General features: G+C 33.9%; 1 protein-coding gene across 1 annotated transcript in view; it reads right to left on the minus strand.

Annotated features, from left to right (window-relative positions):
• Positions 1 to 17231: 17231 nt before the first annotated feature.
• The window catches only part of LOC134846687 (kinesin heavy chain-like), a 38266-nt gene continuing 34989 nt past the window's right edge, over positions 17232 to 20508 (minus strand). Inside the window, exons 18-22 of the mRNA XM_063864073.1 lie at positions 20094 to 20308; positions 19562 to 19682; positions 18741 to 19213; positions 17705 to 17827; positions 17232 to 17369 (exon numbers count right to left, since the gene is read on the minus strand). Of these exons, the coding sequence (XP_063720143.1) occupies positions 17232 to 17369; positions 17705 to 17827; positions 18741 to 19213; positions 19562 to 19682; positions 20094 to 20308 (1070 nt within the window). The remainder of the gene's footprint in view (positions 17370 to 17704; positions 17828 to 18740; positions 19214 to 19561; positions 19683 to 20093; positions 20309 to 20508) is intronic.

Here is a 20508-nt window from a genome sequence, read left to right on the forward strand (position 1 = left end):
TAGGGAAGATCATGCAGTTTAGTTTCAACAAAATTTGAAATCAAAACTATTTTTAGGATAACAGAAACGAAAACAAAAGTTGAAAGCAGAGTGCAACGATCACATTCATAAACAGCAAATTTAGAAACACCAACTGGAGTTACAGATTCTTCAACCACGTTCTGATGCAGAAACAAACAAACCGACAGAACTAAAAAAAATAGACATTTTTCTGTTTGAAATGCAGTTCAAAATCATATATGATTTACCTACCTTTTAAACATATATATTAAAAAACACTGTTGCAACAGCACCTCTAAGACCTACAACAAGAATAATTTAAAACGATTTTAACGACTTTGAGCAAAACGACTTTATTAATTTTGAAAAATTTCCAAACAAAGTTTAAAAAAGAGGAAAACTACAAATCATAGGTTGCTCACAATAAATTTTTTTTGTACCCCGAAGTCAGCCCAAAAAACAGCAGATGAAACAAAAAGACATTCATAAAACCAATACCTACTGTATTTATGTCGGTTAAAACATTCACACAGAAATATAACAGTTAAACATAACAATTTAATAAAAGAAGACATAAAAAAACAAGAGTGCTCATATGAGGGCGAAGCCCTGAATGTTCCGACTGCCTTTTAAGGTTTATGGAGCAGCAGTAATAACATTTAAATAGTGAAATGAAATTTTTTTTTCTAAAATTTGAATTTTTTTTTTGAAAACAATCCCCCCACACGCCATATAAAGTACAAAAAGATAGATTTCGTTCCTTGTAACAAATCAATTATGGCAAATAAGCTTCGTTCAACAAATATGGAACGATTTATAAGACGGAATAAATCTCCGCATAGGCGTTAATAGCGCGAATTATATCGCGCGTTAATTGTCCCAAATTGGTCAAAATGGCCAAAATGGCAATCTTTAAACCCTCATAACTTTGCGAAAAATGATCACAGGTGAAATATCTTTTCAAATTTAAGTTTAGGACAACAATACATTTTGAATGATATAAAAAAATAATTCCGTCTAAAATGGCTAGTTAAAAAGTCGAAATTTGTCTGAAGAAAAAAAACCCACCCCGAGCACAAATATTCCGTTACTTTCGTATCGAAAGTCGGAACAATAACTATAACTTTCAATTTGACGAAATAGAAAAAAAAATCGTACTTGTAACAAAGGTATACAACATTCGAATAAATTGAAACTAAACCAAAATTCACAAGTGAAATTTTTAGAATCGTTTTAAACCAAACGCAACTATTAGACTAAAAAGAAACCTAACACCTCTCTGTCTCTCCAATGGAACAATCAGTTCACAGTTCAGTACAATATAAAATACACATTTATCAGAAAAAAAATTGTACTAGAAAAATATTTCACGAAAGACAAACCAAATCCTTTGGAAAGTGTTACTGTGCTACAATATTGATTTTCTCTACAGATAATTGTTCCGACTTTCGATACGAAAGTAACGGAATATTTGTGCTCGGGGTGGGTTTTTTTTTCTTCAGACAAATTTTGACTTTTTAACTAGCCATTGTTGACGGAATTTTTTTTATATCATTCAAAAGGTCTTGTTGTCCTGAGCTTAAATTTGAAAAAAATATTTCACCTGTGATCAATTTTCGTAAAGTTATGGGGGTTTAAAGATTGCCATTTTGGCCAATTTGGGACAATAAACGCGCGATAAATTTCGCGCTATTACCGCGTAAGCGGAGATTTAAGCCGTCTTAGAAATCGTTTCAAGTTGGTTGAAAGACGCTTATTTGCCATAATTGATTTGTTACAATAGCGAAATCTATTCTTTTGTCCTTTATATGTCGTGTGGGGGGATGATTTCATAAAAAAATTTCAAATTTTATGATTTTTCTTTTTTTCATTTTATTTTATAACATTTTTTTATTAATGTTACTACTGCTCCATAAACCTTAAAAGGCAGTCGGAACATTCAGGTCTTCGCCCTGATACGAGCAGTCTTGTTTTATTTGGATGAGACAGACAATTTATCTGCACTTAGGGAATTCCATGAAAAGTGTATGACTAGCAGTTTTTCATTTATGAAAATTGTATGGCTAGCTCTTTTGGTCAATCGAAATTTTCCAGTGCAGTTATTTGATTTTCTTTTCTGACCAATTACAACAAGACTGCTCGTATCAGGGCGAAGCCCTGAATGTTCCGACTGCCTTTTAAGGTTTATGGAGCAGCAATAATAACTTAAAAAATTTAATGAAATAAAATAAAATGAAGTTTTTTTTTCAAAAATTTGAAATTTTTTATGAAATTCATCTTCCCACACGCCCAGAGCTCAAATTTGAAAAGATATTTCAACTGTGATTTTTTTAAATAAAGTTACGGGGGTTTAAAGATTGCCATTTTGGCCAATTTGGGACAATTAACGTGCGATATATTTCGCGCTATTAACGGGTAAGCGGAGAGTTAATCCGTCTTAAAAATCAGTCCAAATTGGTTAAAAGAAGCTTCATTGCCATAATTGGTTTGTTACAAGGAGCGAAATCTATCCTTTTGTACTTTATATGGCGTGTGGGGGTTGATTTTCATTAATAAAATTTCACATTTTAGAAGAAAAAAAAATTTTGTTTTTTTTTTCATTGAATTTTTAAATGTTTTTACTGCTCCATAAACCTTAAAATGCAGTCGGAACATTCAGGACTTCGCCCTGATACGAGCAGTCTTGTTTACATTTTAAGCAAGCGCAAGACTAAATTGTAGATTTTACTGTAGAGCAAAATTGTTTTCATACGAAACGGTTTTCAATTGAAACGGAAAACAGTTAAAGTTACGAACTACATTTTTTCTACAGAATTTACAATACCACTGATACACAATTCTGTACTTCAAACCCACCGAGCAACACTAATCTAATCACTAAAATATAAAAAAAACACCCGAAACCAATTGGAACAATATAGTTTAACCCACACTCTAATTTCACAACGGCAGAGCTTACAACATGAGAATCACATTTAAATAAATGCAAGAAAAGACAAGAGATTAATTTTGCCTTGTAAAATTTACACAAAATCCAAAATTCAAATTTACAAGGATAGCCGGTTACTGTGCAAGTAGCTCAAAACGTTCCGACCAGTCTCAGAAAATACAAAGGTGTTATCTCAAATTGGCATATTTTTTTTCTGCATGTTGAAAAATAAAACTTAGGCATAGTTCAAAGTCATAGTAAAAAACTATAGTCAAATGGGAAACAGTTATGAAAGAAAAATGAATAGAAAACAAAAAATGATCTTTTTTCTTAAATTTTTTTCAAAATTTTTTTTAATTTTTCAATCATTTGATTCCCAAAATGGCGCCAAAAACCTCCAAAAACTACCTTTGATTCTGTAAAACTAAGTTATTGCGGCTTAAATAAGTTTAATAAGCTATTGCTTTCACTGAGTACCTTACTAATTAGCTCGACATTATACCAAAAATCAAAATTTCAAACCGGTTTTTCTCGACACCATAAAAAATTTTTTCAAACTTTCAAAAGTCGTTCGAATCACAACTGAAAAGGTTTTAATATGATATATCACTCAATTCTGTCCGAACAAAATTTTTTAGGCATCCTCAATAAATTAATGTTCTTACAAAAATGAACTCATCAAAAGAATGCAAGGTTTTTGTTCCTTTTCCCCCACCTGCATTACGAGGCCAAACTGTGCATTCTCTGCATTTTAAGCGGAATCAGCAACAGGCCAAAATCAGATTTGTCGCCGAATTCGCAAAATTGCTACTTTTCTTTGATCTTCTATGCTGTTTTGGATTCCACAAACAAATAGCTAAATCATTGTACCGCTCAAAATCGCTCGAAAAGTAGGTGAATTTGCTTAATCCGCAATTGTATTTGAGGAATCCAGAACAGTTTGTGGAATCCATAAACAATGATAAAACATTTGTATCGTTAAATTGAGCAGTTGCGGAATCCGCAACTGTAAGTGGAATCCGCAAATTGTAAGTGGAATCCGCAAATTGTAAGTGGAATCCGCATTTTGTTTGCGGATTCCCTTTACTTATATTTTTATGTGTATTAGCCCTTAAAGTTATATCTTTTAAATACATGATTTGATTTCACCAGAATAAATTTTACTAGATTAGAATTTACCAGAATAGATCAGTGTTTGGGATTAATGGAATCCCAATTACTGACCATTATTTGGGATCGATGAAGTCCCAAATACTGAACTAATTCAACGATTTGCTATGCGGTGGGTTTCTCATCACTCTCAACCTAATGACTCCAAATAATGGATATATTCCATGTTTATTCCACATTATTACAGTTTTTGGGATTTCAATTTTGACCAGTATTTGGGATCGATGGAATCCCAAATACTGACCTAATTTGGCGATTTGCTGTGAGTTGTGTTTCCATACACTCTCAACCCAATGACAACAATTACTGCATTTAATCGGCGTTATGCTTCCAAAATCAGTATTTGGGATTGACGCAATCCCAAATACTGACCTAATTTGTCGATATGCTGTGTGTTCCGTACACTCTCAACTCAATGACTCCAAATATTGAAATTGTTCGGTGTTGTGGTTCCAAAATACTAAAAGATGACATCCACCGATTTAGGTAACCAATGTTTCAAGACTTGTTTGTGGATTCCGCTGACAATTGTTAGGTCTTTCATTTTAAATTCCGCATTGCGAGAGATAAGAATTCCAGCTCAGCTTTTAATTGTTCATATGCAAGTTGAGTATTGAACAAAATTTGGAAACCACTTACAGTTTGCGGAATCCACTTATATTTGCGGATTCCGCTTAAATTTTGCGGAATCCACTTACAGTTGCGGAATCCAGAGCAACTAGCTATATTTGATTGTTGCGGAATCCGCAACAAAACAAATGTGCCGACAAAATTTACGTTAAAGGTATTTCTATGCGGAATCCACTTATATTTTGGAACAAAAATTAAGACTTGTCTCTGGAAATCAGGAACATACAGACACAAAATTGTGCTCCTTCCAGTGCACAGTTTGGCCTCGTAATGTGCAAATTTAACATGTAAATTTGTTGACAACATTGTCCGATTGCTATGAAAATTTACATACAGACTAATAAGGCCACGACAAACATATTTAACTCAACCTCGTAAAACCACTCATTACACTAATATACTGAAGGTCGTTTGAGGTTGGGGAAAAGGAAAAAGAACCGAATGTAAAACGCACAACAAAATCCAAATGCTAAAAACGTGAAGACCAAATAAGCGACAAAACTTCTGTTTCTAACCAGATAAAACTTGTAGCTACCAAAGGAATCATACACAAAAAATTTAAAGCACTCCAATGCCTCAAATGATGACAAAATATTGCTTCAATTACCAAAAAACGCCCAAAAGTTGCATGACAATCAAAATGGAAAAAAATTTAGAAAAGAGAAAAAAAATGGATGACAATCAAAAGTTTTGAATAAAAAACGCACAATCTTTTTTAATTTGGAATATGGCGCAATGTCAACTGTTTTAAGTTCAGCAAAAAATTGAATAACATCAAAATGTTAGATAATGAAATGACTAATATTAAACAAATTCCGGAAGAAATTAAATGCAATTACCATAAAGCTTGCAGCAGCAGAAAGTTATTGGACCACAAATACAAATCATACGCACCTACCAACGATAATGGATCCATTACAAATGATCAAATTAGTGAAAAATGATATTTTAAACGCAACATTATCAACTTTTTTTCTAATTTGAATATCAAAATCTTTAAATAATTAAAAGTGGTGCAAAAATATGGTTTTAAGTTCAACCAAAAAAAAAATAAAGAAATACGCAAAAAAGTTTTATAAATTTTTTATTTGCAGACTTGTCTAACAATATAAGTTGAAAACCTCAAACGCATAGAGTTGTTTTATTGTTCAAAATATTTTGATTGTATTGGATTACAAAAACGAATTGAACTTGCATCTGTAGAAAATATACTTTATAGTCCTTTGACTTTTATGTTCAAAGCTGACAAGACTGCTCGTATCAGGGCGAAGCCCTGAATGTTCCGACTGCCTTTTAAGGTTTATGGAGCAGTAATAACCTTAAAAAGTTCAATGAAATAAAACAAAATGAATACTTTTTTTTTCAAAAATTTGAAATTTTCTTAATGAAAATCATCCCCCCACACGCCATGTAAAGTACGAAAAGATAGATTTCGCTCCCTGTAACAAACCAATTATGGCAAATAAGCTTCTTTAACCAATTTGGAACGATTTCTAAGACGGATTAACTCTCCGCTTAGGCGTTAATAGCGCGAAATATATCGCGCGTTAATTGTCCCAAATTGGCCAAAGTGGCAAACTTTAAACCCCGTAACTTTACGAAAAATGATCACAAATATCTTTTCATATTTCAGCTCAAGAAAACAAGACCTTTCGAATGATATAAAAAAAATTCCGTCAAAAAAGACTTGTTAAAAAGTCGAAATTTGTCTGAAGAAAAAAAAACCCACCCCGAGCATAAATATTCCGTTACTTTCGTATCGAAAGTCGGAACAATAACTTGGTTTTATCCAAGTTGAGATAAATTGGAAATCTCTACCTATTGCATAGTGGAGCATTTTTTATAGGCAAGTTTTGCCGCTGGTCATTCTACTTCTTAGTTCTCCTAATGTACTTTAGGAGAAAAGTGATTTATCTTTTCTTCCTTTTTTGGACCCGACAGTGCCTTTTTAGGACCCGGCAGCTGTTTTACGCAAAAATGGTTAACGTGTTGGTTGTTAACCAAGCTGTTTTGTCTAGCAAAGTCCATTGATGAGTTAAAGCTAAATAATTTTTGTTATTAACGGAGTTAACCACTTTTCATACAAAGAAGCTTCAGTGGTTTTTTGTCTATTTGATGAAAATGAACAGGATTGGGCTAAAAATTGATTCCAGAGGAAATCACTGGTTCTAATTTAAGTTAGAGTTTGTAAAGTTTTGTAACAGCAGACTGATAAAGAGTGACACTATATAAACTCAATAGTTGAACATTAAGCTTATAGTTTTATTAACATTAAGCGTTTTTTTTTCGATAGGGATGTTTTCACTTCTTCTAATAAAAGCTGTTTTTGACTATGTTTCATCTTGTTATTGAGAATGTGGAAAGTCACTACAAAACAACTAGCGCATCAAAAACATTACGTGATAAATTTTTTTTACCAGAGAACAAACAGAATTGAAATTGGTTTGTAGTTTCAAAAATTAGCAATTTTTGTATCTTTCTTGATTCATTGATCAAAGTTTAATATTTTTGTGAAATTTTTAAACAACTGGGATAAGTCTTTAATTTCAGACAGCCATCAAAAATCTATGCTAGAGAATATGGAAGTATCGTTTTTTAAAAAGAACAGTGTTGATACCATTGCAGTCTGAGCTAGCTATTATTATTATTGTTTAATAGATTTGTTGACGTGAATGCTTTTTGTTGTCAACTTTTTTAGAAACCATCATAACGATAATGGACAAGAACAGCACCAAAAAAGGCAAATTAGTCATCAACTCATTCAGCATTTCTCAGAAGAGAAAATTTTGGGATTTCTCATTTACAGTCAGATTTCATTTCTTGTTTCGAAAAAACGTTCATTCTACATTTGAACTCAAGAGTCAATTTGTTTAATAAGACTGTCGATTATTCCATCTTTTTCGGGGTTTTCAGCATATATTCTCTGATTTCCGACAGCTGTGCTTAAAATAAGTGCAGTCGAAAGTGTTTTTTTTTGTTGTAGCTGAAATTTCATCAATTGCGTTCATCAGAAACGTTTTTTGGTTTCGAAAAGAAAAATTTTGGTATTATCAGAATTTCATAACTACGTCATTTTTCCAAATTCAATAATAGCTCAATTTAATCGATTTTTTTATTGGTTCCATCTATCAGTAACTGTTTCACTTACATTTTTTTTGAACAATTATGAGAAAAACATGTTTGCTAAACTGATCAAACTTTGAAGTTTTGATAAATTCTCAGGACAATTTCAATGCAAAGTAAAACCAATCAATGAGATGTTGTTTTTGTCTCGCTTTTGACTTATATGCCAACACATACAATTCGTTTAACTCGAGTAAGAATACACTGAGGTTAGCAAGACCGAAATTGGAATTTTTTATTGTCGCAGGTTTTTAAACCAGTATATTTAACACAGATGATATGCGTAAATTGGGCTTATTGAGCTTAGTCTAAAACCAGTTTTTTGAATTGAATGGTGCAGTGATTTGATAGTTTGTCAAAAATAAAAACATTATTTAAAATTTAATTCAAAGATGTCCCTGTTAACTACATAATGTGTAATAAAAGAACTTTTGTATAGTTTCTATCAAAAATTAATCAACTCAGCTTAGCAATCTTTGTTGCATTGTGTATGGAAAACAGCATGGAAATTAGAAAACCCATCGGAACTACAAAAAAACTATTTTTTTTTTTCAATAATCTAGATATAAAAAGGTTTATTCACAATCACTTTTCTCTCAGTGAAGTGCGGACTGAACTGAATGGAAGTTTTGTAGAAAGATTGTATATACTTTCGTTCATACTTGTGAGCATGTACAGAATGAAGTAGAAACCATAGCCAACAAAACAGTAAAGTAACAATTTCAAGAGAAGCAAAAACGCAAACCATTTTTTTTCTTCACTGTTTCGTTTTCCGTTCAGCTAAACAAATAATTGTTCATTGTGACGCAAACAACAATAATCAGTTTGGATTCATCTCGCACTTCATATCTTTCACATTCCATAACAAACCAATATGCGTGGTTGCTTTCATCCGGAGTTTGCTTTCAAGACGATAGTATTAGTGCAATTTTTTTTGTTCAACATCATCAATCGTGTACAATTCCTGGACTGTTTCCACGTGCACAAACGTTGTTTATGTTCATAATCAATGCCATTTTGTTGGCTGCTGTTCTTCCAGTTTCTGCCTGTCGTCCAGAAAGCCGTTACGTAGCGTACGAGTTACGCTCGTAATTTTGTTTTCCAGATTCCTTCTAACCTTGTTAATTGCGTGTTTTTGACGAAAATAGCACACTTGCTTAAATATTGGTTATTTCGGTCTCGTGGTTTCCAAAACACTTGACGAATTTTAATTTCGCCTCGAAAAATGGGGTTTCCTTAAGATAAACTAAAAAATTTGATAGTGGAAACCAAATTGACTTGTGTTTAAAAATGATTTCCTCGATAAAAAATACTTTTTTCAAAATTGTTTTCCTGTACTCTCATCTCAACTTTTCGTCTATAAATAATAGCATAGTTTGACTTTTCGTCTTTCTATTATTTATCCCCACCTCAACAGCTCTGACTTGACAAGGCTCATTTCTCTGTTTCCCGTAATAGTATGTTGAATACCTCCTGATTCTGTGTTTCACACTCCTCCTGAACCATATTTATATCGCGGGCGTTTCTTGAATCCATAAATATGTTTTAGAAGGGCGCTAAAAAAGCTCCTGATGAATCTTTGTGGTACCTGATATTGCGTTGAACAAAAACGATTTAAACAATTTAACACAATTTCTTCTCACTTAATTTGCTTGGAACAGCATGCTTTGCCCTGAAAGTTTTGCTGAAAATAACTTTAAAAGGGCACTAAAAACGCTTCTATAAAAGGCTAAATAAAGGTTCCAAAAAAGATCAGTAAAATCAAATTCAGAAATCAAAAGTAATCCAAATTTTTTGTTTATATTTCTAAGAAAAAACAGAAAATTAATTACTTTTGATATCTGAATTTGAAAATCAGTTTAAAAACGTATCTGAGTTTTTCTTGGAATGAAAAAAGAGTTCATAAAACAATCACATTTTTGAACTACGTCGTTTCAAATAAATTGAGGTTTTTTGGAGCCCTTATTTAGTCTTTTAGCGAAGCATTTTTTAGGACCCATCAAATTTATTTTCTGCCATTTTTATTGCAAAGCATGCTGTTCCAAAAAAATTAAATGAGAAGAAACTGTGTTAAACTGTCTAAGTCGTTTTTGTTCTGCGCAATACCAGGCATCACAAAGAGTAATCAGGAATTTTTTAGCGCCCTTTTAAAATTACTTTCTGCAATTTTTTTCCGCATAGCTTACTTGGTTGTAGTTGTGGTTATGTTATGTAATACAACTTTTGATCATTTCAAAGTTCAAGGTTTTTGTTGAGATCCTCTCATCACCCAAGAAACAAAAAACTGCACAAATTCGGAAAAAAACTCTTTTATATAATTGTAGGGAATGGAAGAATTTTTTTTTGCTGTTTTTCTTCAACTTCAGCAAAACTTTGATCTGCTCTGCTTAAAACTTTTTGAAAATATTTGGAACAATTCAGTGAAACTTCAATCGATCTAATTCTAAGTTAATGTTCGTTGTTTTTTTTTTAGTTTGCCGTTAGATTTAGTGTATTTGAATTGCAAAAGAAATGGTGCATTTGGTTCGAAAAAAGTATTAGTTTTTTGTGTGTAAGCAAGGAAAATAATTGAAAGATAATTAATTTAGCCTCTAAACTAATTATCTTTACCGGTTTTTATCCTTTCAGCATTTTCTCCTCTTATACTTAAAAAAAGAAAACTGAGTCACGGTGAACTACTGACGCATCAGCGTTTTATCACCATTTTTATCATTAATAACTTGATGTATCATCAGTGATTTTTGATAGTTTTATTGATGAGAACTATTATAGAATAAAATTACTATTGACAAAATTACTATCTAACTAGAGTTTTAAGGATTTAATAGAAATAATTGAATCGAAACCGTATATCTTTTCGATTAAATTAGAAATGTGTCTCGAACATTATGAGGCCAATCTGTGCACTGGAAAGCGCACAATTTCGTGTCTGTATGTTCCTGGATTCCAGAGCCAAGATTTTAACATGTTTAAACAAGTTAAATTTGTGTCGGAACTATCAACGGAAATGAAAGAACAAAAGAAGAACAAAGGGAGCGTCCTTGTTTCGGAATCCGCTTACATTTCCCATAAAGCACAGTTTTGCCTCGTAATGAAGTTGAATGAATTTCGAATTGACACTCAACGGTTGATATCTAAGACAGAACTAAAATAACTACAAACACACAAAAAAACACAACGTTCCGCATGAACTGAAAATTTTTACATCTGTATCAGTGAATGGTAGTCAAAAAACACTCAAACTCCATTCTCTCTTCAACATGCTGACGACAAAAACTTGAGACAAAAATAATCAAATTCTAATCTGAGCACTAAAGAACACTTAGAGAAATGGTTATATGCAATTAGAGCTCAGGTTAGAAACTAGAAACTTGCAGAGTTCTAACAGTTCTTTCAAATAAATACAGAGTGTTTTTCAAAAATGATATGTTACTATTAAAAAAACTTGAAAATTGAGATAAAGCACTCTGTATTATTGAGGTAAAGCATCTTTAGATATAACATAAAATTGATTGATTTACCGACCGGTTGTAACAGAATACAATCTAAAGTAGCATCGATATAAACACAATACTGACAGTTGGATTTTAAATGAGTATCGAGGATCTGTTTAATTCTTTATTAAAGGATTCAGCCTCTGCCCTTTTTTTCTGCGTCAGTTACCGAAGATATTAGACTGAGTTGGTCTTGGTGAGTTGTTACATATATCTATAGAATGAGCCGGTTACTATCATGACAAGGCCCGGTGAGCAGTTTGGCGAGAAGCTTTGTTCTGTTGTTTCCGCTCTGAAGCATCTGTGTTGGTTGGCCTGTTTGATTAGTGTCAGTAGGTTTAAGGGAGAGCTGATAATAAATGGCGCAGATGCAATTTGTCTAGGGACCTGCTGAACTGGATCATTTGACCAACAGTCCTTCCGGTTCTTCCTCGATAATGATTATAAGTGTCTGCCGAGGTTATCTTGTCCGCAAAAGGTTACTTTTTCCTATGCGGTCTAGTTGAGTTGCCCGATAAAAGTGAAGAGTTGGTATTTTTCTAAAGTTGTTCCGGAGAGCCCTCCCCTGGTTGTCCACTCGGTATCCAAATTTGGTTACTGGTTCAAAGTCCAATGTCAACAAGTGTCTAAAAAGCCTTCAGACGTGAAAAATTGATAATCGGAGTTACCGCTTGAACCCTTTACCAATTTGTTCAGATAAAACATTTTCCTAAACTATCATTTGATCGCGGAATTTCTCTTTTTTTGTAAGATAATTTAACCTCTGGACAATTCAAATTGTGTCGGAGCCGCCGAATTCTGACATCTAGATCTGACATCTAGATCTAGTTTTCTGAAAAAGTTTCCATTTTTGAAGGTTACCGTATGATCTGAGATGTTTTCAAGCTTCCCTTGTAGAAGTCTGAACTACGGTTGTCTTTTTTTTGTTAACTGTTTTTTCAAACCAGTTATATCGTTTTGAAAAAGGGTTTGATAGCTAAGCTCTTGGTTTGTTTTTAGCCGCTTTGTCCGTTGGGTCGCTCTTGAACCATGGTCTAATCTTGAAGCTTTTGGGAATCTGTGAAAGTTACAGTAATTTACTGAAAAGTTTATAACGGATTGAGCCAAAGTTTTCTTTTAGACTTCTGCCGAAGGATTTTTTGAGAACCGATCGATACAGAGAAGTACTTGCTTCCCCGCCCCACATTTTATCCAATGGGCCGCAATGTTTTAAGAAGTTTCTTTGTTTATTCCCTTAATTTTTGGTGATTTCAGCGTAATCGATGCCCCAACGATCAATTTTTTTTAGGTATTTGCAAATTTTGATGCACTCCGAGCAATTACTGCCGTAGTGGTAGATCTCCTTGTATAGTTGTGGCCAGACCATGTTCTCTGCTAGAGCCTTCATCCGAACTTGTCACCATTCGTCTTGTGAAGAAAAGCCATAAATGAGGTTTTCAATGCTGCTGGTACCACTAGTTGGTTCTCGTTGAACAAAAGTCCGCCCTTTGTTTCAAGATCCCATTGTAACGTTTTGATATTGGCCATGAACTTTTTTTAGAGGTTTTCTTGTCTCCGCTGCGGTTTTGGTCTTTTGCAGGGTCTTTTCATCGTTTGTCATCAGATTGGTCATTTTTTCCGAGCAGCGATTTTTAATAAAAGTAAAATTAGGACTACTATTTTTTCACTATTTTTAGTATGAATAATGACACTTTGTTATCTATAAAGTGTCTTTTGAATCTTTGTTTTTCTGCGCAAATAGTTTTTTTTTCAGAGAAGGAGTTCGATTGGAGGGGGGAAATCATCTCATTCATGTCCAAAGAATTCGTATTTGGGTTTGGTTTAACTAAAAATAAAGATAAAAAAATAGATAACGCTTATCTGATAGCATCAAGTAATTGAATGCAAACTATGAGAAATCTAAGAAACCTGGAGCTGTTTGTGCAAAGTTCTGAGCGATAGTGATCAGAAACACAATTTCTAAATGTAGTTGTGACGTTTTTTAAATAACCCATAAAAATATACTTTGAGAGTGTAATAGGTGTGCAGTCTTTCCACATGACAGATGTATACTAGTAAAAGCATTGATTTAATTGCAACAATTAGCGAGCAACGAATTTACTACATTTAATTCGTTCCTTTTACACTTCTGCATTTTGGCGTTTCTAATACGTTTAATTGAAAATGGGTTTTGGAGATCTTGATAATTTTTGCAGCTACGATTTTGATTTTTGCAATTACTCAAAGTTAATAGGTTAAAAAAAAACATTCCTTTCCCTGGATAAGTCGTATTTTAAAAATTGAAGTGAAACAATCTATTCATCTACCAGGTTATTCTACTATGCATTGCTTTGCCACGTGGCTAGCGTTTAACGCGAAGAAAAGTGATTTATGATCCGTAACGATATCAAATTCTGTGCAATTAAGAAAAATTTAAATTGTTTTATTGCCCGAATAACATATAAAATTTAGCAATTGTGGTTCATTTGTCAAATTTTTCTTTCCATGAGAGTTTAAAACCTAAATAAAAAGGCTATAGTGATGCTGGATTCTTCTTCCCAGTTTTTAAGCATCAGTCTTTAATCGGCATATTTTCTTGATGTTGCAGTCGTTACTCTCTGTAATTTATACAATTTGATTTTTGAGATATTCAAATGTATTGGAGTGGGTTTCATTCCAATGGTAAAGCTGTACTTTTGTAACGGGCGTAATGAGTTTTATAAGGCAAATAGTTCGGAATAAATTTCTTAAACCGAGCCACTGAACCAAATAAAAAACGTAATTTTTATATGTTTTCACGGGTTTAGCAAATTCTTGATCAATTTTGCTTTTATAATCAATAGTATTACTACTTTTTTTTGAAATTTGAACCCCAATCTTTTGATATATAAATTTTAAAAGTGTTTTTTTTTACTTCACCGCCAGATTTTTGTTTCCAAGTGACTCTCAAACTTTCAATCAAACTGCATTGTGTTTTTTTCGATATTTTTGAGGTAATTGAAAAATCGTTCACATAACGGTTTGTGAACAAGATGTCCTTTAACAGCGAGTCCGTGATCCATTGAAACTTATTTGGCATATCGCCAAGTCCTTAAAAAACTGTTCAGGAATCAGTAAGTGCCAATGGTTTTGCCTTCCACCCACACTCACTTTGCTAAAAATGCAATTTAATTGCTTGCTTTGTCAAATAATTTCAATTGACTGTTTGCATTTCGATAAACGAGATTGATTGAGTTTTGGAGAGAAATTTTATTGATATCGGCATTTGATATTTTTTCTTATAAAACTGGTTGCTTTACTGTTTCGAGTCCAAGTCTAATTTTATAGTTTCTTCTTTTAATCTAGTTTTTAGTATTGGAATGTTTAAACCTTTCTGGTCACATACGGCCAGTCTGATGATATGTCCCTCTGTTTTCTTCCTTTTCAAATCGTTTTGCTTACACGCTTAGAATAATTTTAATGACAGTCCTCAAAATTTTTTTCTGTATCGGTTTGAAAGGGGTGTGAAAATGTGTTTTTTTTTTTTCGTCTCCGACGGGATTTTGCCGATTTTTGTCAAGATATTCAGAAAACTTTTCGACATGTAGAAAATGTAAATATGAGTTACCAAGATTCAGGAGAGCCAAGTTATTGATCAGCTGTAGACATTGCCTCTATACTTCGACCCCCAATTATGGTACAGTGTCGAACCCAGATTGCTTTGCTTGTGCCCCGACGTTATAAGCAAAAGTGTCTCCTCGCTCGTCCGTCCTTCAACCACGTTTATGTTAATGATTTTGTTGGTACTGTTTGTGTCTACTGGCAGGATTTTCAAAAAACTGCTCCTCAGTGTCAATTCGAGAGTTGCATTGGGTTTTGAAAAACTGACTGAGCTTGCCGAATCAACTGGTAAGTTCATATTTACAATTGAACTGTTTTCGAATCTAACATTTGTTAGTTTTTTTCATTTCCAGGTTTTTCTGGTCGTAGATTATTTTAATGTCTATTATGGCAAAATCGTCATTCTTCTGAGCAAGCTTTTTTTCTCCGCAATTTTTTTCCATGTGCGTCATTGGTTCCGGTGGGGTATATGGAAGTTTCTGAATATTTCCAAATTCTTTGATAGTATTTACATCCAGTTTAGCTGATTTCCCTTTAAAATGTCCTTTGTTTTAACACAAACTATATACTTTTTTCGTTGGACATATATTTAGATGACCATTGGTAAAGCCATTTCCAAAATTCGTTTAAAAATTGGGTTCTGCTATGCTCAAGCTAGTTTTTTTTCGTAGAATTAAAATTTTTTGTCTACAATTTATTTATGATACTCGAACGTGCTATGTTTGTAAGCTTTAAGTGATTAAAAAATTCATTTTTCATTTAGCTTTTCTGACAACGTATCTGTTGGAGGCTGCAGTTTTTATTTTAAAAATGAAAACTTCAAGTATCTTTTCCTGTTCAGATATTTCTTCTATTTCTAGTATTTTGGCTAGTTCCGTACTTCCAGACTTTCTCATAAGGTTTGCGATTTTGTTCACGGCTCACATTTACTTACGTTCAAAGGTGATAATCGCTGGTTTAGGTAATGCAGTTTCCGGGAATATGAAAAACTCTTTAAAGGCGATTGATAGTTTTTTTTAACCGAAGGTAGTTTTGAGAGAAGAGTCTCTTACGTTCGGCTTCCAGGGCCAGATATACGATGAATCTAAACATTTTGTTCTCCTCGCATCTTCTCATGCTTCCGAATTTTCTCTTATTCACTGTGATTCGCTTTTCTTCAGCGAGCTCGTCCGTGCCAACAATGGTCCTTTCGAACTATCGGTATTGCGAATTTTCGTTGCAATGATTACGGAGTGAGATAGGTTAATCCTGTTGTTTGGGCGGTTTTACAGTATAATTTGACCAAACAGCAGGGATTGCCCGCATATTTCAATCAGTTGACTGCGTTATTATAGAAAATAAGAATGCCACTGGAATAATTTGACTCATTAGACTTAAAGGAGTAAAACAGAACAATGATAGCCGGTTACTGTGTTACTGTGCAAGAAGCACAGAAATTTCCGACCGTAGTCTTAAAAAAAAGACGACATTTTTTTTTCTAATTAGTGTCGTTTGTTTCTGAATGTTAATTTAAAAAGATCTGAACAAAAAAGGCACATTTGAGACACATAGTAAAAATTTCAATTGGACAACAGTTTTTTTTTACGAAACTGGACTAGAAAAACGAAAATAAAGTTTTTATAAAAATTGAAAATTTAAAAATTGTTTAAAATCTTTTTGCAGAAAGTTTTTTTAATTTTTCAAGTTTTTCCAAAATTGCTCTAAAAACTCCAAAACTATTTTTAATTGAGTGAAATTAAGTTTTCATGGCTCAAATTAAGTTTAAGTAAGCTACTGTAAGTCTACACAGTCACGTTTTTAGCTCAAGACTTGACCACAAATCAAAAACTTCAAACCGGTTTTTCTCGTTACTGTGGAAAAATCTTTAATTTTTTAACCATTTGCAAAGTTTAATATGATAAATCACTTGACCCATTCGGATGAAAAGTACCTGATTTTGCATGGAAAACAAAAAATATCAAAAAAATTTTTATAAAATAAAAAACATTAGACTTCAAGATTTTTTCTGTATAAAAAAGATATTTTGACTTTTGGGGTAATGAAAACTGTCGATGTTTGCTACCCAGTGCTACCCGCGCATAAAAGGCTAATTCGCTTAAACGTTACGTTTTAAAATAGCTGGTTGCACAGCAAGTTACACTCTTGATCTTGGTAGATAACTCTGTTTTTACACAGCAAGTTACGCACTTGATCTTTGTAGATAACTCTGTTTTTTATTTAAAATTCACTTTTAACTACGGAACTAACACTAATATAGCACCTAGAAATGTTCTTGGAGTCACGAAGTATAACTTGATGCAGTAGCTCTACACCATATTATCGTCTTCCTCATCTTTGTCTTTGTCTTCATCTTCCTCGTCTGCGGATCCAGACCCCATCGAACTGCCTTTGCTTCTCTTTAGAGACTCCGCGTTCAGACTTTTCTTGATGCTACTCTTGCGAACCTATAATTACGATATCAAAAACTAGTGTGTTATTCATTCATGATATTGTTTTAGTAAATTAATTTTATAGCGTTTGAACATAAAAGCATTTTTAGATCGCTTCGAGTTCGGAAACCTACAAACAATCTGTATAAACGTACCTACTTTATCACACTAAAGTGGGGGACTAAAGTTAGCGACATTTTTTGGTAGTATGAGTTTCAATTTGTTCGAAATCATTTGAAAAAGCTAGTTGAATCACGCCTCGTGTTGGAGAACTACAGGCAATGTGTTACTTATTGAGACTACTTTTTGTGAGTGGATATACATTTTGGCTACCATGTATAAATGGCTACCATGCTCTGTGCCCTGTAGTTGTCCACTTCGTCCCTGAGATCGTCCCTCTCCTTGATGGCCTGCTCCTGGTCCTGTCTCAGGGCACTGGACATGTAACTGTGTCTCACTTCCATGTTGCCCACCTGAGAGATACCACACAGAGATCACAAGTGGAACTACAACCACATTCAGCTGAACTGAGAAAGGTTCTGTGATCATATGAGAACTTATCCATGTTAAAACTCTTAGTTGTAACTTAGAGAATCTAAGTGCGCACCGATCCACAATTGTTACAACTGAAGATGGTTAACTGGATTCATTGCCTTACCAATTTAAAAAGCAAAAGAGTTTCCATGAATAACTCGTAATTTTAGTTACGTGTTCATAAAACTCGTTTAACTTGTACAATTTCGGCGTCCAAATAGCGAAATTATGCCTTCTGGCTTCCATTGGACAGAAAACCGCCAATCATTGGTCGGCATTAATACTTCTGAACTTAACTTTTGTAAAAATTTTTTTGCTTGTTTCCATTATTGTTGTTCCCAAAATTTAAAGTGTGCAAGACTTTTGGATAGGGTGTTTTTCTACGCAAGTTCATGTAACATAGAAACCTTAGTTGAGCATTGATTAAAATATTTTGAAACCTTTTTGAAAGTTACTCTAAAGTTAACCGAAATTTCCGATAAGTTTTCTTAATATTGAATAAAAAATGATCAGAATGTTTTGGTTTTCGGAATCTCTTTAACCGTAAAATTAAATTCTTCATCAAGAGGCGAAAATTCATCTTTGTGAATTTTGGAGACGAAAATATTTTTAAAAAATTTTGCATCACTAATTGGAAAATTAAAATCGTTTCCTGAAAGAGCGAGATCAACATCGTAGCAACCGCCCTCTAAAAAATAATTTTAACAAAGAGTTTCCATTTTTAATATAGTTTTTTGAAAACCTTAATCGTTTGATTTGTTTGTCAAAATGTATTTCAAACATTAATTGGCACCGAAAGTTTATATATTAAATTTTTTATGAAATTTAATTTTTTTATGACAAGCTACTAACAGCTCCTTCCAGTTCCACCATCTTCTTCTTCAGCTGCCTGTTCTCTCTTGCCAACTCCCTCTGCTGCTTAGTCACCTCGTCCAAACTCTGCTCCAAAAACTGGATCTGCTTCTGGGCAGCCGACCCGGGTGGGTATAAATCACCAGCTCCGTCGTCATCTGGAGGTTGGATAGCCGCCGGGTCCATTGAACCCCCGCCCGCCGCAGCACTGGGTTTGGCTGCGGATCCGGACATAGCAGCACTTCCGCTCAACTTGGGTGCATCCGGGTCTTCGCCGTCGCCACCTTCGTCACCCTCGGCCCCTTCAGCTCCTTCGGCACCCTCGGCACCCTCGGCTCCGCTGCCACTCGGTTTGGCGCCACTTTCGCCTGGCGGAAGATCCTCATCACGAAGGTCTTCGGGATTGTCGACCATTGTAACTTCAGCTTGCTTTGGGTTTTCCCGCATTCGTTGGATTTCACTCTTAAACTTTGCTGAAAATGAAAACTTCGTTTGTCGCTCAAAAAATAATAGAGTTTACAAACGCATCTCGAATTTTGCTCAGGAAATAATTGAGGTATCCAATAAAATGATTTTCCTGTTCAATCACTCTTTAATGCTCTAAAAAGTCCTTGAAAACTTATTTGATCGAAACTTGACAGTTTGAATATATTTTTCAAAAGCTTTTCAGAAGAAAAAGAATGTTTAAGCTTCCGAATGCTATAAACCTAAACTTACTCAGTAACTTTCAATCAGAAAAAGATCAGAAATTTAGAGAAAAAAAATACAATACATTTTGTCTAAATGAAACCACTATCTTTTCTTAAACGTTGCACCCTTACATGTCATCTCCTTTTTGATCTGGTTCAGTCTCTCCATCTCCTGCAGGAGGTCATTGTTGATCATGTCTGCCCCCAGAGCCCCTCCCCCATGCTGTGCTATGAAGTCCGCCTCATTCTGCATCTGATAAACAGAGATTCACATACAAAATGGGTTTATTTAATTCATAACTCTACGTGCTGTACTGATGGTGTCATGAAGCCTTAAATACTCTCCTTCATATGATATAAAGATGTATACATTTTGATCGCTTTGATTGGCCATCACAGTCATAGGTTTTCTTTATTTTCTGACTGTATAAACACCATTATAAGCTTTCAATAGTATGTTCGGTTATGAAAAAAGGATCAAAACCCAGAATTGAAACAAAAAAATTTCTGAGAACTACCTGGTTTTTTTTTCTTCAAAATTTCAAAACTTCTCTACCAAATTAACCTCTTTTTCAACAAAACTCTCTCAAATTTAATGAATCCCAATTAACAAATACAACAACAAAAAATTTCAGAAAGCAATCAAAATAAAACAGAAACTAACATCCTCCTTCTCCTTTGCATGTTCTCTCTTCAGCCTCTCTAGCTCTGCCTTGAGCTTCTCGTTCTCCACCTGCAGTTCGTCCCTCTCCCTACTCGCCTCCTCCGCCTTCTCCCTCGCCTCCTGCTCTGCCGCATTCACCTTCTTCAACTGATTACGATGCTCATCTCTGATCATCAACAGGTCGGGGTCCAGGTCTTCGTCATCCATGTTCTCACCTATCAGGCAACATTTTTAGGCTCTAATGAAGTTTGCCATATCTTACAAGATTCTAGGAAATGAGAGCAAAAGCAAAACTATTATTTCTAACCTTGGAGAAAATCGCAAGAAATGATCAATCAATCTATGGCACAATTAATATAATCACTCGGTGTTTTCAGACTAGATCTTGTCCGGTAAAAACAAAAAACCAAGTGGT

The sequence above is a fragment of the Symsagittifera roscoffensis genome, chromosome 5 (assembly GCF_963678635.1).
Source record: "Symsagittifera roscoffensis chromosome 5, txSymRosc1.1, whole genome shotgun sequence".
Lineage (NCBI taxonomy): Eukaryota > Metazoa > Xenacoelomorpha > Acoela > Convolutidae > Symsagittifera > Symsagittifera roscoffensis.